The 25,075-nt window shown below is 36.5% G+C and overlaps 1 protein-coding gene across 1 annotated transcript in view; it reads left to right on the top strand.

The window, feature by feature from the left end:
• Nucleotides 1-20,762, top strand: part of LOC127944846 (alpha-1,6-mannosylglycoprotein 6-beta-N-acetylglucosaminyltransferase B-like) — a 117,074-nt gene extending 96,312 nt beyond the window's left edge. The window contains exons 9-17 of the mRNA XM_052541174.1: nucleotides 1,662-1,793; nucleotides 3,349-3,482; nucleotides 6,622-6,752; nucleotides 13,976-14,131; nucleotides 14,665-14,811; nucleotides 15,520-15,636; nucleotides 15,829-15,903; nucleotides 18,029-18,300; nucleotides 19,180-20,762. Of these exons, the coding sequence (XP_052397134.1) occupies nucleotides 1,662-1,793; nucleotides 3,349-3,482; nucleotides 6,622-6,752; nucleotides 13,976-14,131; nucleotides 14,665-14,811; nucleotides 15,520-15,636; nucleotides 15,829-15,903; nucleotides 18,029-18,300; nucleotides 19,180-19,378 (1,363 nt within the window). The 3' untranslated portion in view covers nucleotides 19,379-20,762. The remainder of the gene's footprint in view (nucleotides 1-1,661; nucleotides 1,794-3,348; nucleotides 3,483-6,621; nucleotides 6,753-13,975; nucleotides 14,132-14,664; nucleotides 14,812-15,519; nucleotides 15,637-15,828; nucleotides 15,904-18,028; nucleotides 18,301-19,179) is intronic.
• Nucleotides 20,763-25,075: the final 4,313 nt, after the last annotated feature.

Below are 25,075 nucleotides of genomic sequence, written 5' to 3'. Positions count from 1 at the left end.
AATCACATGGATTTTTTTTTTTTTTTTTTTTTTTTTTTATCTTTTGGATCTTCTACATTCATGGATCTTCTAAGTTCAACTATATTTATTTACATCACTGTAAATTCACATTTGTTCATTTAGCATTTGCTTTTATTCAAGACGACTCACTATTGTCATGCCATCTATTTGGACCCTTTGTTCAGTTTATGTCTCACAGAGCCCTTTGCATGAGTTAAACACCAGTTTGAATGAGTTGCTCTGGACCCAGTAACCTGGTTTATGCAAGAGAGCACCTTATTTACAGAGCTGACATTTATAGAACTAAAGATTTGCAGACCAGGCCTGAAAAAAAGCTTTACCTCTGCCTGAGGATTTGCATAAACGAACTGAGCACTGGTTAAGAAAAAAGCTATTTCCAGTATTATCTATTAAACCCCGAGTGTTACGGTTAAAGGCGCTCGCATTTTGACATTTCAGATCGAAATAAGATCAAAAACCTTCGGTGTACGGAAATTAATTTTAACGGAGCCCAACCTGCAGGAGATTGTGATGCGTTTATTGCTCTTTTCCCATTTTCTGTAGATGAAAGATGTGGGTGGCTGAAACCAGCCCAGAATTCATAATGAAATATCAGAAGCCAGTTTAGCAGCAGATCTGTGGTGGGTTACACATTCTCTGCTGAAGCATCTGCTCACAAACACCAGCAGCTTTGGATTTGGCACTTCCAGGATCCCTAGAGGAGCATCCCAGAGGAACTCTCCCAACTGACAAATGATCTTCTTCAGAGAGGAGGAGGTGCTCTCCTCACAGGCACCTGCTGCGTGCCAGTGTGTGTGATCTAGATGATGAGTCACACTCAATTTAACCCCGAAACTCATGCGTGGTGTCCCCCAAATCTTTTTATTTATTTCAAAGTTTGTAATATGAAATGACAAAATAAATAAATACATTTGAGCATACTTGTAAAAGGAGTACTGTATTACGGAAATACTATCCTTTAAGAAAATAACATCCTACATATACTGTAGATACATCCTATTGCAAAATATAGTTTACGTTTAAATTAAATGCAATTATTTAAACCACACCTTGGCCCACTTAAGTGTAATTATAATGTAATTATAAGTGTAATTATTTCTGATGTATTTTAAACTGGGTTATAGTGTACTGACAAATTTATTGTCAAGTGTATATGGTAAGGTCATTTCTGTTTGAACTTATATGCCATGCATTTAAATATATTTGTAACTATACGTTAGTATTGATGAATAGTAATTTCGTGCATTTAACATATATTAAATGTAAATGTAATATTCAACAACACTCTACATATACATAAATACTTTTAATTTTAAGGTGCACTACAATTAACATTCAGTACATATTACAGTTCGGTACACATTAAGCAGACTACAAGCTTTCTGCAAACTCTGGAGTCTTGCATGTCTTGTTGCAAAACGGTTACATGCAAGAAATCCAGAAATCAATGCACAAAAGGTAAATGAATTCCACAGAGTCACTCAGAGATCTATAGTGTATCACAGCAAGTAAATATACTTAATGTTGATATACATAATGCAGATGACTGACATGTTCTAGCAATGTTGATGTTGATTATTACGCCTCAGACCTGCACCAATGCTTTAGTGTGTTACAACTTATTCTTTCTTCACTTTTAGGTCACTTGGTGTTCCTCCAGGAAGAGGAAGCTGTCCTCTGATTGGCCCGTTACCCTTTGACCTTATCTATACAGACTACCACGGCCTGCAGCAGATGAAACAGCACATGGGCCTTTCCTTTAGACAGCACAGGTCAGTTTGAGACTCTCGTCCAAAAACATACTGAGCTGCCTTTCTGATTTCTGAACCTCTGGCTTCTAACAATAAAGATATGTCTTTGCCTGACTTTTTGAAAAAGTTACTAAACTTGAATTTTGATTTCATTGGGCCTTCAAGAAGCTCTATCATGTGCTTTATAATGGATTCTGAGTTTTATTGACTTGGTCATTTCAGCAATCTCGCTGTGAATTCTCAGAACTCAATCAGTGAGTTCAATAATGAATAGAGATGAACTCAGATACATAAAACACTGATGAGTACAGCATAATACTCCAGAAATTTAACTCATAAATAATGGATAATATTTATGTCTCATCGCTCACACCAAGACCGCCACATACATAATGCATTAAAATTATTGGGAGATCAATTAGAGGACATTTCTCATTTGTCAGCTGTAAAATACAGTATGTTGCTATATTTCACTCTGGGAGAGAATGAGACTGATTTTTCTTTTGTGTAATAAATCAACCCCGTAGGGATTTTTTTTTTTTTATTGCACTGCAGTGTTTACAGTGGTCCAAGTCTGAAAGCTGTTGTTTGCTTTCCAAGTGTCACAAAATACGAAATAATTTAATAATCTTCACATAGCTATTTTCATACAATTACACAAACTTACTGTATAAAATCATTATGAAACAGGGTAAAAAGAAGCACACTTTAGCATGTTTTTATTATTAGAATAGCACCCTTTAAAATAGTATAGTTGATAAATTAGACTTAATTGCAATAAAATTAAAATATATTATTGTTAACCTTGATATAAAATGCAGTTAGAACTTTAGTTAACAAAAAAATAAATAAATAAATAAATCTATGTGTAATTTAAAAAATATTTTGTCTTTGAAATATGGTTAAAGGATTTTTGGTAAAATAAAATATACTTTAATGTCTTTTGTAGTGTATTTAAATAGATTTGTAATTTCACTTTTGTAATGGTGAAGTATCAAATATTGTATATTGTATTATTAATATATTAAATTTAAATTGAATAGCACACTGCAGTTCAAATCATAATCAGGTACCTGTGCTGTATGTTAGAGTACTTCTTTAATAATTAGTTAAGAGTGTGCTAATGTGTAATGTTCACAAGGGTTTGTTGTGTTCGGTAATGTGTGATGGCTGGTATTTTGAAATCTATTCAGATTTCAGGAGTCGTGAAGTGTAATCTGATTATGTACTGTTAATTATATCTACTGTATATTCAGTAATATATCATTGCAAATTTAATCCCATTAATGAGAGTGAAATCTAGAATGGAAAGAGATTTACTCCGAGCTATCATATGGCCTCAGAAGACTTGGAAATGAAAAGCACCACAGCGGTAGTCCCCTTGACTTGTGCATCAAATGATCAAATGATCTGCTGCTGTGGTGCTTTTCATTTTGGAGCCTGTCTGTCCCTGGTTACCATTCACTTTCATTTTATGAAATAACAAATATAGAGAGAGTAGTATGAATGATCTGCAAAACAACTCCATATGTGCTGCATGAAAAAAAAAAAAACCTACACTTGTTTTTCTGTGTAGGTGTCACATCCGTGTGATCGACACCTTTGGGACGGAGCCAGCGTACAATAATGAGGAGTACGCCACACTGAACGGCTACAGGACCAACTGGGGCTACTGGAACCTCAACTGCAAACAATACATGACCATGTTCCGTGAGTCTGTGACCGCTTATCACTGGATAGAGCTGATTCATACACAATTGTCCTGTTACAGCTGCTTTACAGCAGAATTTGGCTTTGCCCATATTTGAAATTTTGGTAATACTTTTGATCAGAAGACATATCCACTGTTAACTGTTGCATCAAACTTCTGATCTGCTGCTTATTGATAGTAAGCAAGCTAGTTATGTTCAGGTATTTGAAAGGGTTAATGGATCTACAATGAGGTCATGCTTATTAATATATGCTTTGTAAGTAAGGGATAATGTGCATCCAGCTGGTTGTGTGCTTCACATAAGGGTACTGATCACCCTGTAGGGGGTTATTCTGCAATAACATTACATAACATTTTACCAAATTAATAATTAATATCGGCCTTCGTGATATATCGGTTGACCCCTAATCATAACTATAGGGAATACAATCTATAATGTTTTTATTCGTTACACTTAATAAAGTCCTTCCTGAAATTTTATAAAACTGAAATGTTTTTTTATAAACTTTGAAACTTTTTATAAACTGAAATGTGTAGCTTTTGTAAGTAGAGTAAAGAACATGCAACGTACCAAGGATACCATGAAATAAAGGTGTAACCAAATATATTGCTTCAACCAAGTAGTTTAGTTACCTAATTCGTATTACTAGCTTGTAACTTCTTTAGTGAAAGGGCTATGTTGTGGTTTCTCTAAGGCATTTATCAGGCTGCATTTTGTAAGTCTTTTAGTAATCACAGCACAGAAAACGAGAACAGTGAACACGTCTGGCTGAGTGTTTAGTGTTTGGGAAGCAGATGCTGTGGACGCAGAGCATCTGTAAGCAGGAGAAGAGCAGCAGATGTTGTCAGAGCTGGAGAGTGTTTGTGTCTGTGCAGCATATGCACAAATCTGCATCTCCACACTCTGAAGCACTGCTCCTCACTTAAATACATCAACAGAACACAAGTTTGGATCAAATTCAGAATTTAGCAATTTGTTCCTTTTCTCTTCATGAGTGTGAATTTGAATTGAATTGGGCCGATGCCCTTCAGGATGATGAATTGATGATGATTTATATTTATTTTATTTATTTTTAGGAATGCACCAAATCCAGATTTTTTGGCTTCGGTCGAATAACGAATCCACTGTTTAAGATTTGGCCGAATCCTACTCGCATCCTTATTCCATTAACACAGTAAAACACATTAATGAAGTAAACAACGTCCACAGCAGTGTATTTTTCATTTTATTTTAGTTTAACTGTAAATAAAAAAAAAGAAGAATAGGCAACATAATGCCAGGATGAAGTGGGAAAAACTATTTAAAGCCTATGCTTACTCAAGTACAAACCAAAACCTTTCAATAAAAGTGTAACAATGCAAATCTTTGAAAATGAAATCAGAATATGTTTGGTGACTTAACTGAAATTAATGTTATTAAACATTTACTCAATAAACATGGGTAGTAGGCTGTTTAGTTTTTGTTTATAACAGTAGGATAGGCTACGATTAGAACAGTAGCCAAATATTACGAAAAATATTACGGAAGATCAAACACATCTCCTGCATCATAATTAAATTAACGTGAAACCTCTAACCTTTCACATGAAATGAGAGTTTCCTTTCAAATAAACAAGACGCTCTGCATTAACAGGTGACAGAGTTGTGAGTGTGGGAACCACCGTGTCCCCAGCAGTACTGAAAGTCACAGAGGTTGGTGGCGCTGAAGAGGATCCTCTCTAAGAGGAATCAAAGGCTCACAGAAAAAAAAAAGCTTATCACCACGTCAGAACCCGATGTGACTGGCTCTGTATTGCTATGGTACAGATCATCCCAGCCGCTCCAGATTCCTGAACAGTGTCATTTAGTGTGAACTGTCGGGCCGTGTTCCTCGTCAGGCTCGACCAGCGGTTCGACGGGGAAAAAAATCTAAGGTTTGGCCGAAGCTGAACCCAGTGAAAAAGCCCAGTATTTGGCCTAATCTGAATTTAAATCCTGGATTCGGTGCATCCTTATTTATTTTTTACCATGAAACATACTATATTGACAAAAAAAGAGAAGAAAAATAAAGATAAAGATAACAAGATATATGTAGAGAGAGAGAGAGAGAGAGAGAGACTTAAAAGGATTGCTGAGCTCATAATAAGTCAAATTGCTTATGCATTTGAGCTAAATAAGCAAAAGAACCAAGCAGTACTACCATTACAGTTTGTTAAGTCCTGAACGTGCTGGTTTGGGCTGAAGGGCTGGTCAGAAACAATACGTTTTTATGTGGATACCCGAGCCTGTACTCCAATAAAAAATCGACCATATAGGTTTGTGCAAGCATTTATTACGACCTATATTTACGTTTTAAAGTTACGCACCCTCTAGTGGGCGTAAAAATAATGACAGCATCGCGTTGCGTCTGTCGTCATGAATTGACGTATAACGTCATTACCAATTAAAATGCACGTTTATTTAAATGCAAAGTGTGGGCGTTTTACACCGATCTCACAGTATTTCTACATATTTCACTACTGTAGGTGGCTTATTCTTTCGAATGACCACACCTAACCCCACCCCTAAACCTAACCCTCACAGAAATCATGCTAAATTATGACTAACTGAGCTACACAAAACGCAAACCAGGGGGCAAATAAAAGAGTACAAAACATTAATATGAAAACGAGCTTTTGCCGATAGGGGCGCAATTGTAGTATGCGCTCTGATGGGTCGTATTTCAGGGATTTGGACAAACAACCTATACAAGCGTATTGGTTGGAGGACAGGTTAGGCACTCGCATGCTGTCCGAGCTGCGACTTTTAGTATGTGTGTGCACAGAAACAATCGATCACATCGTGTGAGTACTGCATTGAAATCTCTTTTGCGATGTCTTGCACTTGAATGTTTAAACTGACAAGACTAGTGTGAGAATGATAACATGAAATCAAAACTTTCTTAAGTCCTTCATTCTTACTGTGCATACAATTTAAAAAGTTAAATGTTTTGTTTACTACCTTACATTCAGCAGTCAAACTTACATTTTTTGAGCACTCATGAAATTATTCTGTCCACTGCTTCTCTTTGCAACATTCAAAATGAATATAACTGAGCCATTGCGGTGATCTCATAAAGAACTGTATATAATATATTTTTGTATTTATTTATTTCTGCAGCACACACTCCTGATAACTCTTTCATGGGTTTTGTGACCGAGGAACTAAACCAGACTGAAAGATTGATGATACAGAGGGACAAAGTCAACAACATGGCTGTGGTTTACGGCAAAGAGGCCAGTATGTGGAAGGTAAGAATGTGTGCGTCCAATAACAACCGTCAAATCAAAGGCTGACCGTTTCCTGATTGGGTAGCAGAAACAGCAGAATTAGCAGAGTTCTGACACTTTTCTACAGTATGTACTGCCAGCCTTGCTCAGCATTCAAAAACACTGTTGTGTCGCTGCTGTAGACTTGCTTCAGTCTGTGTAACTGTCAGAACATACAGAGATTGATTGCCTGGCTCCTATCATGGCTTGTTGGGCACACTGATTGTGCTAAAGTGGCGTTTGGATGTGCTGACAGCAAACAACATCAGGCTGCTTTAACACGCTTCAAAGCAGGATGAAAGCAAACATTCTGCAGCATCGAGAGAGACAGGCTGTGAACATCGCCGGAGGAAAATGCACCCACCCGTCCTCCAATAAAATAAATAAATAAATAAATAAAAACTTGACAAGTAGCAGGCTTTAATCAGAAAGTGTGTTCAAACCGGCAGGCGTTTGGGAGCAGAGATTGGTTTTGATGAGTGTAAAATGTACCCCAGGAGCCACTGAAAAGCTCCAAGACTTTGAAGAATGAAGTCTCCACGCTTAACCTGAATGTTTTGACTGCCATGTTAAACGCTGTGTTCCTCAGCGCTGTATTATTGTGTCTCTGTGCTGCTTGAGCTGTGCATTGTTGTGTATGTTTTGCGTGACAGGTTGCCATTTAAAAGCTATCTGTGCTCTGGAGTCCCTAAACACTGACAGTTCCCTCCGGGCCAAATGGCAGCCCACTCGCTCTCATTGTGCATGTGTCACTCAGCCCAGCACTACAACTGTACGCTTAGAGATTGGAAAGACAATCATTGCTCCTTTGTCCGCCGTTTCCCCCCCTTCTAATTTATTTTTTGGTCTCTTGTCGACCGTCTTGGCTCACTTACAGCTCCAAGTCAAAACGTGACAATCATTTCAGCAGTGTATGGAAGAGAAGGGTTCTCATGGTCATGGAAAAACCTGAAAGTACAAGGGCGTTATTTAACTTCCTGGCCTGGAAAAGTACAGTGAAGTTACATAGATAGAAGGCCATTTTGTTCATTTGTTTGTACAGTATATACAGTAATATAGTGAAATGTTTTTCTAGTTTTATATATTTTCAAATATATCAATAAAATATTCCAGTATTCAGTGTCAAATATTGGAAAAAGTTGTGCTGTGCACAGTTATGATTCGCTGAATTTCTAGGTAGAAGCTCAACTGATGTGTGTGTGACAGATGGTATGTCATTGTAGTATAGTATGACATTAAAATTTGTATTGATGCATTCTTTTTAATCATTGATTCATTCAAGATGAGCAATGAAGTCATATTACAATCAGTCAAAAGGTATGCTTTTTAGCACTGAATTACAGCTCTTGAGATTTGATTTATGATGTGGTTAAATAGCATGTGTCTGTAAACGAAAGTGAGTCTATTATTTTCTTCTGCAAAGGCTGGTAATCCTTATTCTCAGTCAGGAAAGCCCACCCCCAAGATTCTATCATATTCTGGGCTCAGATCCCTTCTTCATCGCAAATCTATGGGATTTGTTCACCTAGTTTATCGTACACCAGCCGGAAATTATCTGATCACTCAAGACACAGGATTTGGGGAATCAGTAGTGTGGCCTGTGTTAAACACTGAAGCTTTATACTTACGACTAGAGGTTTTTAGTAACTTGTAATCATTAAAGGGGTCACATGATGCAATTCTAAGTTTTCCTTCCCTTTTGGAGTGTTACAAGCTGTTCATGAATAGATAAGATCCCTAAAGCCCCAAATAGATATACTTTATAAAAGTTCAGACTTGTCCATGCCCTCCTAAACTGCCTTGTTTAAACAACACCCCCCCCCCCCCCCATCCCCATGTGTCTACGTCCTGATGTGGGAAGATTTGCATAAAACTGCCCAAATGTTCAGTGTTTACTGTCAGTGGTATAATCAGTGGTTAAGTTGTATTTACAACACTGTTCCAGAACTTTTAAACCCAAATAGAGGACTGTTTCCTGATCCTGGGAGAGAATTCTAAAATGCCAGCTGTTCTGACTCACAGTCTATAAGTACATTTATATATATAAAAGAGTTTTAAGCAGTGTAGAATGATATGGAATGATATTCCGGACATTATTCAAAAGGAATTGCAAATTGTATTTCGTCCCCTTGGAATTATAAGGTTCTATCTGCGTTCTGAGCAATTTTGAGATATTGAGCTTCAAAGTTTTTGCATTACATATAGGAAAATGTGTATGGGGAACAAGTTTCTTTCAAACATGAAAATAACAGGGACCCTAAATGTATTCTAAATATACAATATCAAAATCCTATCGAATTTGTAAATGAGGATTTTTGGAATGAGTCAAATGCAGATAGAACCTTCTAATTCTAAAAAAAAAACACTTTTCACTTGGAATTATAAGGTTCTATCTGCCAAAACATTATTTGAACATTGAATATAAACTTAATGCTGTAAAAATGTCTCAACATGTGTTAGAAAGTAAAATTGTATCCTTTCTATGACATTTATTTTATATTTTTAGCACTTTCATGTATTTAGGACATTTCAAATTAAGCAAGGTAGGTCTAAATATTTTGTTGAGTGCATATGTTAACAATTTGGTGGGTAATTAAACACATTATTGCAGAAATTGTTACTTTAATCTTTATTTTGTTTAGACAGAAAGAAGCTACAGTATTTTTTTTTTTTTTTTTTTGTTATAATTAAGACCCAATCAATTAAATTGTTGACTATTTGACCTTTAAGGCTTAATATTGACATTTTAAGACTTTAAAAATTGCACAAAAAAAAAAAAAAAATTCATAAAGTTTAATAATCATTGAAAAATGATTCACTGACTATATATAAATCGCAAAAAAATGTCAGACTCATTTTTTAAAACACATAACTATTATACTCTCTGTGACTCTTTTTTTTCAAACACAGACTTTATCTGAGACACTTCTCCCGTTTCTTCTTTTCTGAGTAGACCCCAGCTCTTTAATTTGTAAACTGTTAGGTGCAGTCACTGGTTCCCCACTGGTTTGTCTGGTTAGACCCTAGGCCCTGCTGCATCTACCTTGTCACCTGCCTGGAGAAAAAAAATACATGTGAAAAAATACATATTTAAACACAATATTTACATTATATATATTTAGCATGGTATCCCATTGAGTAGCAACACAGTCTACAATCATTCTTAAATCGTTTTAATACTGAGGTAACTGCTTTAACGATCTTTCACTTGTTCACATAACGAGAAAGAAAGGTTCGGTAGTTTTTTTTTTTTTATCTTAGTGCTTGCCTCTTATATCAGGAACTATAAAGCTAGCGCTGCTGGCTAGTGTGGTGTCTAACTATGAAAACAATCTTCTCAGCGCGATCTAAAGCTGGTGACGCGACATATAAAGTTGATCCTGATTGGTCCTCTTCTGTGAATTCGAAATGCTGATTGGCTCACGCAGATAGAACCTTATAGAGCCAAGTTAGAGTTCGTCTTTGTAGATAGAACCTTTTTGTTTTTTCAATAAAAAGTCCCAAAATGTACACAACTTCAAAAAAAACATCACATAATGTAAATACGTTGTCACAAAATAAGAATATGTGAATAACTAAATTTTGACAAAAATGTCAGATAGAACCTTATAATTCCAAGGGGACGATTTGCAATTATGTTTTCAATTTGTGGACGCATAAAATGTGACATAATCCAAACGCAAATGCAAATCGCGCATTACCCTTTGCATTTTCGCTTTCACGAACGCACAGTGAGTGCCAAATTTCAAATTGAAAAGCAAAGTCCGTTTGCAAATGCAATTCTCATGTCTTATGAGCTATGAGCCTGTCATATTTAAAAAGCAATATTAATTGCCACATTTAATTTTTCACTCTCTCTGCACAGCGCATGTAAACTGCCAAAACTCAAATGGAATCGCAAATCCTTTTGCATTTGAATTTCAGACGTCTACACAGAAACCTGTCAAACAAGTGACAGGGGTGGGGCCATTTTATTGGGCGTTTGCATTGGGAAGTGACATCACTCCCATCAGATGCTGTTCGTCAAGGCCACAAACTCATTTAACCTGTTCAAAACCAAATGGCTTCTGAGTAAAAGGAAATCTGTACCATATGAACTGTCATCAACTTGCTGCGCCAGTATCAACATGTCCTCCACAATCTAACCAATTTCAACCATTTTTCAAAACATTCCGCAAAATCGTATATTAATAATTGTTTATTACCGTCGACTGTGAGTGATGTCACTTCCAAATGCAAACATGCCCAATAAAATGGCCCCACCCCTGTCACTTGATTGACAGGTTTCTATGTAGACATCGGGAAATTCAAATACAAAAAGAATTGCGATTCCATTTGAGTTTTGGTATTCTACATGCGAGTGAAAAAGCAAATGTGGTAATAAATATTGCTTTTTAAATATGACAGGCTCATAGCTCATAAGACATGAGAATTGCATTTGCAAATGGACTTTGCTTTTCAATTTGAAATTCGGCACTCACTGTGGGTTTGCGAAAGCAAAAATGCAAACGGTAATGGGCGATTTGCTTTTGCGTTTTGATTATGTCAAATTTTATGTGTCCACAAATTGAAAACGCCATTGCAAATACAGTTTGCAATTCCTTTTGAATAACGTCTGGAATATCATTCCATGTTTTATGTTTACATGGCACGATGAAATGCAATGCTTAATTAAAAGATTAAATAATACTAAAAGAAGTATTATAAGTCATTATAATCTGTAATTATTTCCCAACTAAATGCAACAAGTGCCTCGTTTATAATGGTTTTAAATGTTTTTTTGTTTTTTTTGTTTTTTTTTTTGTCTCATCACACCGGTCATGACAGTATGGTAAGATGCATAACATTTCCGTCACATGCTTGAGGTATTTGGCCAATCACAATGCACTGGATAGCTGGTCAATCAGAGCACACCTAGATTAGGGAGCTAGTTTTACATCGCAAGATTTGTAATATGTCTGCACAAGCAAATGCATAAAACATTTTTTTTTTTTTTTTTTTAAAGAAGATTCAATTTAGATTCTGGAAGCGGCACTGGAATTAATAATTTATGTAATCATTTTATATAAATGAACTTGCTGATGCACAAAGAAGCTTTAATTTGTTTAATTTAGATTGATCGATTGTTACAGATTTCTATAATGATGTTTCAACCTCAGTGCTGTTTAACTAACGTTTGCATTCAGAGATCGATACAGAGATGTCATTAAGGTAGTGCTGCTTTTCCTAAGACAGACAGAAATCTTTAATGTGAACCTTAACGAGGCTCTACATTGATTTTCTGAATGTCACTCCATTGTTTGAAATGGCACATCGTCTGTTACGCTTATTCTTCAATCGCACGTTCATTACCGCTAAAAGGAGAAGTGATTATGGTTCACACAAGAATAATTGTCATGAATGTCTAGAAGGTAAACTTCAAACTTTTTTGGTCACTTTGCTTGTATGATGTACTTTTAAGAACTAAAGTTCCAGTGTGCTGTTATTAGAATATGCATGAGAGAGCAAAGAGAACAAGCAGAGGTTATTTTGCTGTGCAAGGAAAAGAGCCAAATGTGTTTTTATTCTCAAGAGGAGGACCTTGCCTCCAAAACTCATAATGGTGTGATCTAAGAAATTAGGTGTTAACACTTGCCTGAGGAGATGTATGAATTATTGAAGAAGTAATGATTTAAATAAGTAAATAATTCATACTCCTCTTTTACTACACGTCTAAGTGAACTTTCGTTATTGTCCAGAGAACTTTGTGTGTGATGATGTGAAGAAAGAATCTTCAAAACTTTTGGTCAAGGGTCAATTTGGAAATCAGAAGAAAGCCACCTTATTATTTGTATCTTCTTCTATATATATATATATATATATGGTTTAATAAGCCAGTAGGGGAAAAACGAAGACGATAGCTCATTTTAATTACATGTTTCTCAGTCAAATGCTTGACAGCATCAAATCAGTATTAATATATGAAACATAATAATCATTCAGTGGAGACGATTGTGAAATTGACTATAGTCATGTGTAATTAAAGATGTGAGCAATAAGATAAAATATTTTCAGTATATCTTGCCAGTTTAATAAAGAAGTGCTGACGTGGTTTGGCATTTTTACTTTTAATATTTTCTTATGAATTATCCTGTGAGCCAGAATGGACTCGTTTACATGTAATTATCAATGAAGATTCGGGAGGAGCGCGTCAGATACTTAGCCTAATCATCACAGGTGGACCACAATCAAGTAATCAATCCCACAGTATAAATATCGCTGATTTACCTCTATCCATTGACGGTTTATCAGCATCCCTCCTCCACCCCATCTCCTCACTTCAAGTTCACTTTACAATATACGGGGAAGGGGGGGTACTCTAGGTTCGGGCAATTCCCGAGCTCGGAGCCCTTCCCCGGACAGCACGCCAAATACGCATACCATACCTCAGCGAATTATAGGTAAGCGTGAACTAGTGAATTGCATAAATCCAGCATTTTTGGTCAATTGCCTTGCTGGTTCTGATGTCATTAGAATGCAATGTGTAAATTCTCTACCATTTATATAGTTTTTGTAATCATATATTTTTCAGCATGGTCAAATATAAACAGATACAATGCAAAAGCATGCATATGCACACACAAAGATGGAGAAATGAATGGTTGTGCTCTGCTGGGCTTTTTATTGAACATCAGCAGGAGTGAATTATTGCTGTGGGGGTTCTGGCAACAGCAGATCAGACTCTTCGTTTTTTTGTCAAGGGCAAATACATGAAACCTTTTTTTTCTGAAATACTAATGGAAAGCTCATGTGGTTCTGCTGTTGTGTTGTAATTGTATGCAGAGGCGAGTCAGTTTCACTGCTGTTATCTGTAGCCTGTGCTTTTGTGTGTGCGCTGTCCATGGTTCTGATCTCAAGTTAAATACAGAACTATTCACACTTTGATGCACAGTCTATATACATTTTGATTAAAAACACAAGAATGCATGCCAGAAAACACTATTAATTTTGAGAAAAGTCGACATATGTGTGTGACTGAATTGCACTTTTCATAATTCTCTATGGCAGTACAACGTTAAAATAGTGGTAAAGCGACAATTGCATGCAGTGCACATATTTTGCTCTTTATTATGCTGCTTTACAAACTGCTTTAAAAGGGATCAAGAGACACTAGTCTTTGTGTAGGGTTCATTCTCATCTGCTTCTCGATTTGTATGCTTCTGCAGGGTAAGGAGAAGCTGCTGAGCATCTTACACCGTTACATGGACATACATGGGACAGTGTACTATGAAGCCCAGCGGCCCCCTGAGGTGCCCGCATTCATCAGGAACCATGGCTTACTGCCCCAACAGGAACTACAGCAGCTTCTGAGGAAGGCTAAGGTAGGATCTGTTAGTATGGAGCACTTTCACATTTAAGCAAAAATGCAAATAGGCGTTTTGTTTACATTCTGCTCATAAAAAATGGGGACATAAACAAAAGTGTTGTGTTCATAATTTTGTTCAGTGTATATTTCTGTGTCAAAGTCACATTAACAGTCTAAATAGTAAAAAAAAAAAAAAGCATGTTTAGTGAATGTACACATATAATTCACAAAACTGTAATGTTGCCACACTTATGCAGTCAGTTTGACACATGAATAAAATGTAATCATATTATCCAAAGAAAAGTAACTGTAATCTGATTATGAGTGTTTTGAAACATAATATTATCAAATTGCAAGTACTTAATTTTTGGAATCTGATAAAATCCAGATTACATGTAATCAGTTTAAGGCAATTTCTGCATGTACTGTTCATCAAATATTCATACATGTTTTTTAACTGTGTTTTGATTAATGTTAATATGCATTAACTAGATTAAACTTATAATCAATGAACAACCCTAACAATCCTAAACATCAATTTTCCCTCAGCTCTTCTTGGGGTTTGGCTTTCCCTATGAAGGTCCTGCCCCTTTAGAGGCAATAGCCAATGGCTGTGTGTTCCTGCAGCCAAAGTTCAGCCCCCCTCGCAGCTCCCTCAACCATGAGTTCTTCAGAGGCAAGCCCACATCCAGAGAGGTAAGTGCAGTCCTCTCACTATATCCCTCATCAATGTAAAGAAGGGCCATTATGCAAGAAGAAATTACTGATTTAAAATTTTTAAATAACATCAAAAACCTTTCATCAGTCCATCTTTGGTTTTTAGCAAATGATTACACAATACAATTAATCTTGACTTTTTGAAATATGTGTTTATTCCTGATTTCTAAACACATTTCTCCAAACTAAAAGTTTAGTACTCCCAAAACACGTAACAGTCATCTATTAAATCTATGGAATATTGTTTTCCCACCACAATAAATAAATAAATAAATAAATAAATAAATAAATAAATAAATAAAATAAAATAAAAAGGTAATCGTTAGAAAATGTCAGAATTTATAGAAATTTTAAATATTATACTTTATGTTTCTGAAAACAGACCCATCTGTTCTATGTATGCATGTGTGCTTTTATGAACTGTATTCTTTTAAGTCTGCTCTCTTAAATTCAAATTCAAACTATGCATATTTACTAGTATGCATGTATTTGCTACCTCGGTACAAGGGGAATTGTATTAAAATTTAAAACACAATCTCAATTCACTTCTGAATGGCACACAGTCCTGCTGTTCATATAATCCTTTGCAGATCTTCAGAGCTGTGAACTGTGAAAATGAACTGGAGCGGAAGAATCAGTCTAGTGCACTCATGACAGATAGCACTCGTGTCTTCTTCTTCTCATCAGGTGTCATCTCAGCACCCGTACACTGAACAGTACATTGGCAAACCCCACGTCATAACAGTAGACTTCAACAACTCTCAAGAATTCGAAACAGCTGTTCAAGATATTCTCAAAGACAAGGTAAACTTTAGTTTTCTTTGATACAGTCACCCAGACATGATTAGTTGTTGGAAGAGGAAGATTTGGAGATGTTTCTATTGTATGAATCTCGTGGACAAGCATTAGTTCATTGAGCAGCATTTGTTTGGTGTATACATTGCAGAAATGTCTCAAGTTTCTGTTGGGCCTTTTGTCATTTGTCGGTTTGCACAGGTGGAGGCCTTTATCCCGTCTGAGTACACTTGTGAAGGCATGCTGGAGCGAGTGAACGCTTACATTCAACATCAGGTACATAGGCATTTCAGGCCCATTACTATGGAAAAACAAATATAAACAACCATAAATAGTTGTGAAGAAAATTATCCATTAATGTTCCAATTTGCCTTAATGCCATTTGCTAACAACCCCCAGAAATACACAATTTAAATTCAGTCATCTTTGGGAATGGATTCTCAGTTCTGGTCTATTTTGGAGTTATTCACACAAGCCAAAATGCCATGTGACTAATCACTAATCACTGGAGCCACAGAAACATGACGTTGTTGAGAAAATGGCACAACAAGAGCCCAACAACATGCACAGATACACAATGGGAAAAGTTTCTCTCAGCAGGGTTGCCAGATCCCAGAAAGAATTCCAGCCCAAAGCCAACCCTAAACCCGCACAAAAGAGTATGAAAACTAACCCTTGTTTAATCCTTTCCAATACACTGACAGAAGCAGGATTCCCATAAAGGGCCTTAAAATAAATGTTTCTAATTGGTCTGTCACAGTGTGATAAGCTGACAATTTAAACTATTTACATAGCACTTTTCAAAAAGCAGACTGTCCGGGAAAATCATTACATTTATTAGATGTATATTTATATTTAGCAGATTAAAAGTTTTGCCTTAAAATATGTATTGTGATATGTATTGTCAAGTAAAATCCTTGACTTTCTCAAGTATTTTAACATACTGTAGATTTCATCCATCTTAATACAATTCTCTTTCATTTTTAGATCATCTTGTTTTGTCTGCACACAAGCTTCAGTGTTTACGATGGCAGCCTTAATTAACCTGCCTTAAAATCCCCTGTGTGGACTAGACTCACATAATTGATAGGTTGTTCAGAGACATCAATCATGTGTCTGTCTCTCTTTCAATCAATCTTTAAGTGGCACATAGGTTGCCAGGTATTCATTACTAGGATCAACACACATTGGTAAAATGTTTTTTTTTGTTCATGTTTTTTTTTTTTTCCAATAATTTCTCCTAGTCTACACGTATAGTTTTTGTCACTCACACACACACATGCACACAGAGGAAGAAAAAAAGCACAACCCTGCATTTTCCAAAATAGCTCAATAGTTTGGGAGAAACACATCCCGGGCAACGCTGTCATGTAAGAAACTTTAATATTATTATTTTACTGTGATTCAGGACACACGTGTGTTTATGCTGTATGCTGTTAGGGAAAGAAAGTGTATGAAATGGGAGCAGTGCAAGTCTGTGATCTGTGTTGCACACACATGCACACGTTGACAAAAATGTAAGAAAACAAGCGTAAGCATATTTTTGCCTATGATGGGAACTACATATACGCTGAGCTTGCTAGTCAGTTGCCTCTGGGATTTGAGGTGAGCACATAAAGTGAAACGCACTCTTCTAAGAGCCTGAACAACCCTGAATGCTTTGTTCAACACCTTTAACACTCAGACACACTTTTTTTGAGCTCAAACCTGAAAATAACATACTGAAATGGCTCCTTTGAACTACAGGCATTATTGGGTCTCTTTTAAAGAAGACCCTTAGGGAGTATTCATGTTTAAGAGTTAATTAAACAATACATAATTAATTGGAAAAATGTTGAATAGTCGTTAAAAAGCAAAAGTATTTATTAAAAATGTGATGCATTTATTGCCAGGACTCTATAAATGTAAATGATACCGCTTTTTTTGAGTTACGTTAACAGACTTTAGGCCCGTTCACGCCAAGAAATATAATTATAAAGATAACTATAATAACGATTACATTAGCGTCCACACCAGTGTATGTCAATATTTGGTTATTAAAACTTATGTCTGATTAGTATTAAAGCCTTTGCATTGTTATGCAGTGTATTATTTATCTATTTTTGTAATATTAATTAAAAAGAAACTTTACAATTTTAACTGTCAATTGTCAAGAAAATCTCACAAGTACAGATGTTAATGGTCATAGAAATGAGCCTCATTTTCAGTTTCTTGCTGTCTTTATTTTGACATGCTTTTGTGATAACTTATTCTGATATCTTGGGGGAAACCTTCAGCTAATTTTATTTTAATTAAAACAGCAGTGCACATTATTTGAATTCTCTATCGGTGGCAAGCTATCATAAGGCTCTCTTACGAAGCTGTTTCAGTCATAGTCACATTCAGTTTGTGTTTCTTGCAGGACTTCTGTCGCAGCATCAGTCCATTCCCTACAGCCAATGATTCCCGATCATGGTTTGGGAATCCACCCAGTCCTTTCCTGCAGCTGCCCAACTCCACAGCTTTAATCTGGGCTCCCAACATCACTGCTCCGGCCTGCTGGCCGCCCCTCAGCACCCTCCGGCTCTACCTGTCTCCAGAGGACTCGTCCTGTGTGAAAACCTGCCAGGATGCCGGTCTAATCTGCGAGCCAGCTTTCTTTCCTTTCATCAACAATATGGAGGCCTTCAATGGGTGAGAGACACACGGCATTTCTGGATTTTGCACATGTTTTGCATTCATATGTTTGTTCTTTTATGTATTTATTTGTTCATTGTGCAACCATCATCGCAGTTAATATGAAGTTATGACATTGATTTGTTGAGGGACACTTTGTGTGAAACCTGTAAATACTGTATAACACACACTGTAATCCTTATTTAACATATTATGATACTTGTATAATTAATATTCACCCCTTTTGAAAGGTACAATGCACTTTAATATATTTAATTAAATTACATTTTCTGTTGATATGTGGTCAACTGATCAACAGAGGTTATGCATTAATTATTATTTTGTATGTTGGTAGATTCTGATGGACACTTTTATAAATTGGCCAAGCCGAGAAAGTTGTAGCCAATCATACTTTTTAAAGGTATAGCCATTGATAAATAGATCACGATATATTAGCACGAATGTATGGTTTTAGCGATAATAACGTTTTCAAAGACTTCAAAACAGAGTCAGTATGATTTCGACTTGCAATTAACTTGATATGTACATTTTCTATACTTAAAAGCAATCAATATCATCATTATTATTATTAGTTTTTTTTTCCGTTGGGATTCTTGTGCCTTTTGAATTTTTTTTAAAACATTTTTCTGGTACTTTTTTGCGTTATATTAAAGCGTGTAATCTTTTGATTCATCTCACAGTTCGATGGTTCACAGCTGGCAGATCTCAAATCCCTGTTAAGAATAAGAATGAAAAAAAATATTTACATAACAAAGACTGCTGTAAAAATTAACAACCATTGTTCTCTCTTCACTGTGCTGTACTGAACCACCCCCTTACAGTGCTGTAGAAACAGATAATTAACATAAATGTGTGTTTTTTTTTTTTTTCTCTCAGGGTTAACGCCCAGTGTGAGTCTTTAGAAGCGGAGAAGAACCATGTGTTTCCAGCCGTACATGTGGACAGGAGAGAGTGTTTCCAGCAAAAGGAGCCGCTGCTGTTCAGTTGCGCCGGAGTCAGTGCCAAACACCAGCGTCTCTGCCCGTGCAGAGACTACATTCACGGCCAGGTGGCGCTGTGCAGGGACTGTCTTTGAGCCTTCACCACCGACCTCTGGGGATGTCTATGGTAAACCGAAGCCAGTCCTAGACAGCCAAACATGTCCCCAGAACGCCGTTATCAAAGCGTTCAAGGGAATCGTTGGACTGAGGTCATTGATGTCAAGCTTGAAGATGCCTCCAGAGAAGTGTCCTCACTCTCGGTTACTTTGATCCAAAGCAGAACTTTGCCTCCAGGTCAGCTAGTGATGGTAAGCAAGATGTTTTGAGGTTCACCATCTAATGGAGTCTATCTAAAAGAGCTCAGCTGCTGTTGGTTTCAAGTTTGGACGACGTGAGCAGAAAATAAATGCAAAATACAGTTTTGAGTTCGGAGCTCCTTTGTGATGCAGGTCAGACTCTAGAAGCTGGAGCTTTGGGAATGCTAGAAGTGCCAGAACTGTACATGAATTTTAAAGTCAACATGAAAGATTGCAGAGAGCTGCAGGATGATGTATTTTTGTAGGCCAAAACCCAGAAACAAAATGCATCTAACTGGATTAAAAAAAAAAAAAAAAAAAGATTTTTAGTTAATATATGCAATAAGGTCAAACTCAAGATACTTTAATGAGTTATTCTACGACTTAAAATACAACATACCCACTTGTGATTTTCCATCAAGGTGATGCAGACTTCCAGGTTGACCTACAAAAATACATCACCATCAATATACACAATAATGCATACATATACATCACCATCAATATACACAATAATGCATACATATACATCACCATCAATATACACAATAATGCATACATATACACAATCCATTTTAATGTGCTGTATTTTGGAGAACGCAATCACACGATGGACTCAGAGCTGAAATTGCAGTGGTTATGGTTATTAAGAAATACTGTCCTACTGAAGCACCTCTGTCATATCATTTTGAGGAGGCTTTTTAAAACAGAATTCACCAAGTTTACCTGCATTACCAACAACACTAGCCTGAAACAGTAAATAATATCTGGTTAAAATGAATCCTCTCAAAACAAACTGGAGTAGATTTGAATTTAGATTTTGAGTTTCAAGTAGGAACATTTTTTATTAACACTTCTGTTGTTTAGGTAAAGAAAAATCAACTTGCACACAGGAAATGATGTATTAGCAGTTGTTTCTATGCAACTTTGGGTCCACATGGTCGCTGCTGCCTTGCACTTCAATCTGGGAATCCATCGTTTCAGAGGCGTACTGTTGAAAGAATACAGAGAGCATTTTCTTAACATGCATTATAACACCAGCTGTGCATATTATTAATTAGGGTCACTTTTGGTTTCATGTTGACTTATGAGTTCATATGGAATTAATTTATCTGCTGTGAAAAACAAAAAACTAAAAAAAAAACACTGTACTTAAAGAGAAAAGATGTGTAATATATTCAAAGATTTACTCATAAATATGTGCATTTTACATATTTCATATGCGCTATTGTTTGTACAAAATAAAATATACTTTTAAAATCGGTGTGTTTACGTTTTTAGCTGCTTCAGCTGGGATGGAAATGAATATGGGACTTTCATAACTGTACAGCTTCAGAAAGCATTGGGACTATTGACTGTAGAGAAATGCTCACGCGTGCATGCCTTTTTAAAGCTGTTGACTCAGATATGTGCGATATTCATCGGTCGCTCCTGTAACATGCAGAGCTGGTATTCTCAAAGCAGGAGGAATTCTGGGATACAGTATCTGACAGTGATGATGCAGCTCTGCCATCAGCGGCATCATCTGAGAAACCTGCTGAGAATAGAAACGCATGCGGCTCTGAGACACAGTAGAGCCGCTCTGTTCTTCAAAGCTTTTCTCTAAAAAAAAATAGATGCTGGCAGTGCACTACATCCCTGGAGTGGAACTCGGGTCCCCTGTCAAAATATTTCACTTTCGGGATAATACTGAAGAAGTGGTAACTTTCCAAGATGCAAGCTACTGCCAATTTGAAACAATGTATTTTAAAAAAGCTACACTATACTGCTAACAAAAAAAAAAAAAAAATCTACATGACTATCTATCTATTTAAAGATGCACTAAGCAATTTTTCCAAACGATGCTGATATCCAAAAGCACTAAAACAAACACGTAACTCAACTATCAAATGTAACTCAACTATCAAGAACTACCTCTTCCCTGATCATAACCCTTTTTTAATGTTTGTTCCTCCGAAATTTCCTCTTTTCTTTTAGTGTTTTTTTTTTTTTGTCATTTGCCATCTCTCTCTATCTGTAGTTGATCTGCTGATATCCATCCTGTGCACTCACTGAGAGCTCTCTTCTCTCTGTCACTACTGGACACGCCCCTTACTGCTGATTGGCTGTGAGTGTGTTTTACGACTATGGTCAAACAATACTCTAAATGCTAATAAATAACTAATAACTAGTAAACAAGAGAAAAAAATTGAGTAAACAAATAAATAAAAACAGGTTTTTTCTTCATATAATAATTTTAACAGTAATTGCAACACTATGCTGTTATTTGTTAGTAAAAGTGGCAAGAATGATACAAAATAAACAATGAATAGAAAAAAAAAGCTTCTGAAAAGAGTTGAAACCGTTAAAAACAGGTTTACGATGATTCATCTGATCTTCTGTCATGCATCTTTCAGTTTGTCTATGAGCCACCTATTAAATTAAACTCATATATTTATCAGCCTCCCCCTCAACACTTCTCTCTCCATCCGTCTCTCATTCTTGATTCTACGTGTCAATTTCTGTTCCGTTTCGCTTTAAATAATGTTTAATAATGGTTGCTGTATTAACAGGGCATCAGGCCAAAATCCCAGTGAGCGAAAGTGCAAGAAAGGAACCTTTCAGAGAAAGGATATTTTTCTAAAGGGTAGTTTTGTCTGAAATCTGAATGCGACTGCCACATGCAAATGGTGTGCATATATATATGTGTGTGTGTGTGTGTGTGTGTGTGTGTGTGTGTGTGTGTGTGTGTGTGTACACATATGAACCAAGACCTTTGCTGACAATTCTGGAACTCACAGCGGGTACATTTGTCTGTGCCGTTTACACTCAACTGATGCCTCTGCATTTCTGAAAGAAACAAAGACTGGCATATGTAAAGGAGGATGAAACCCGCGTGGCTTCAGAGAATGGAAAGCAGTTCCAGCCATGGACTCAAAACTTCAAAAGCTTCCAGGAAAGCTTTGAAATCCATGGCCTTCAGAGAATTGACACACAACACACTGCAGCGGGTTCAAATGTCTTCTGCTGAACTGTGTCCCTATTGCAATTATGGCTTTACAGCAAGTGATTTACCGCGGTCACGGTAAACTTCTACTTTACAATTCTGTGGTTTGATTTCTCTAGGCTTTCACTGTCAGTCCTCACATAATATTATATCTCTGAAAGTTTGCTAATTTAACTAATATTACTGCAATTGAAATATTACATTACATTAGTCCAGGCCATCATCTAGTGGGTTCGCTATGGCCTTCAACTCACTGCTCACCCATAAATTGAAGCGACAGCCCTGCATTAGACTAAATTAACATCAGCTCATATGATATTTCATCAGCGCTCACAGCTCATTCTACTCTTGATGTCAAAATAACAAACAAAGCTTTTTATTCGGCTTTGGATTTTTTAAATGATCAGCATATTGTGTGATGAAATCCATTTAAATCATGTCAGTGAGTAAAACCATTTGCACAGTCCATTTCCCAACCAATCTAAACTCTCGGGAACTATTTAATTTTGACGGATATATTATTTTGCTTTTATAGTGATGCTTCATCTACTACAAGATATGAGCTGGTCGACAGCACACACACACACACACACACACACACACACATACATATTATATTCCAGCCTTTCAGTGAAATATATATGTTAATTTTTGCTCTGTTTTATTTTATTTTTATTTTTATTTTATTTTTATTTTTTTCAAAGTAGATTCATAATGTTTAAAGCAGACCTTTATAGCTATCAAGACATTTTGATTTTTATTTGTTTGCACTTCTATTGCAATGCCTCAAAATAAAAAGCAATATTTACCTAATGTATATATTTGTACAGAAACGTTATATGGAAAATGCCACGTTGAGACTTTTGTGAACATTTTGGAGTGGTAACGCTACTGAATGGAAGAATTTTAAATCAGTTCACTGAAACGGAGAGATATGCACTAAACGGGTCCACTCCGGCAATTCACCGGTTATTGTATTAGAAGGTGCCCCCACATTTACATTTATATTTATTTTCTAGATAAATGGTTTCTTATCAGAGCGCCAGGCAAGAATATGCCTAATGTGCATAATTACCCTGCATAAGATAACACAAGATGCAAATCAAGCAGCAAGCTGAAGCTCGGCGAGTGATGCAGAGTCGTAAGGTTGAACAGGTTATGCATGGTAAACACTCAGCTGCATGCTTGCTTATCCCACACAATTCTTATGTTTATGTGAGAAGTTCTGGAGACTATGACTGCTCCCAGTTTAGTTTTTTATGCACAAGGTTCCCAGCATAGTGCTTGATAGAGCTGAGCTTTTGTATTTAGAGGTATTTAAGTGTTTTAAACCACACACATTCGTATTTGCAACATTAATTTTAAAGTTTTATATTCCAATGCTTCATCAAAAGATGACCCTGAATATCCAGTGACCCTCCAACCACCTGTTTCTCAGTGTTGGATTAAGCAGCAAACGACAGGTAAAGGATTTTGGAGGTTTAATGTGACAAACACAATCTCGAGGATATCCTTTCCTGAATCAGCAGGGAAGGCAGCTTTAGTGCTTTTTTTATATTTTTAGAGCTTGTTATTGTCAGATGAGCCTGCATGTGCTTCCAGTCTAGTGGTGTAATCAGCAAACACCTCCAGTGAAGCAAATACAGCTAATGAACCCTGCAGTCCCGGCCGGGCCTTTCTAAACAAATGGACCTGTTTTGCTTTTAATAGACATAAACTAAGACAATTTCAGATCATTTCTCACTGGTATTTTTTTGTTTTTTGTTTTTTTGTGTAGATGTTCTCACATTTTAATAGCTAAAGATATCCACTACAAATATACCAATAAAATGCAAGGTGTTTTTAGTACAACAAAGGCAAGAAATGTTTGACTTTGGTATTGGGAATATGTATTATTGTCAATAGTGTTTCATTTTACAACCTTTATCTTTCTTTCTTGAGAGTTGAGGATAAAAGCTGAGCCTGTTTTTGATGGCAGTTGTGTCTTGATCGATACAATGAGTGATCTTTCAGTCACACTGAATAATGGTGTCTGCTGCTCCCTCGGCTTGTGTGTTGTTTCACAGCCAAACCATCCAGGCTGCTGAGACACTCAACAACCCAAACAGTATTGAAGACTTACCTTACTAAACACAGTGTTGAAAGAGAGATTGACATAGTGTTTAATACAGTGAGGAAGCCATGAGGCTGAACAGGACTGCTCAGGAAGAATGTCTCCAAAGAAGTGTGTTTTTGGCTGTAAGGGAAAGATAACTGTTCAGCTTCCTAAAGAACCCAGCATTATGTAAACGGTGGATACAGTTTGTTTTTCCAGGGTAAAAATGGAGTTTAACCAGTGTGTTTGTTGACAAAGGTTTTATAAACAGGGCCCAGTTTGAAGCTGGATTTACACATGGTTTGATACTGAAGGATGGAGCAGTCCCAGCTATAACAGATCCCGGTCATGATTCACAACTTCAGACTGTGAGTGAAACAGCATCAGATGTATTTTTTGTTGGCATTTGGTGCTC

This window comes from Carassius gibelio, chromosome A3 (genome assembly GCF_023724105.1).
Source record: "Carassius gibelio isolate Cgi1373 ecotype wild population from Czech Republic chromosome A3, carGib1.2-hapl.c, whole genome shotgun sequence".
Taxonomy (NCBI): Eukaryota; Metazoa; Chordata; class Actinopteri; order Cypriniformes; family Cyprinidae; genus Carassius; species Carassius gibelio.
This window is presented reverse-complemented; position numbering and strand designations above follow the sequence as displayed.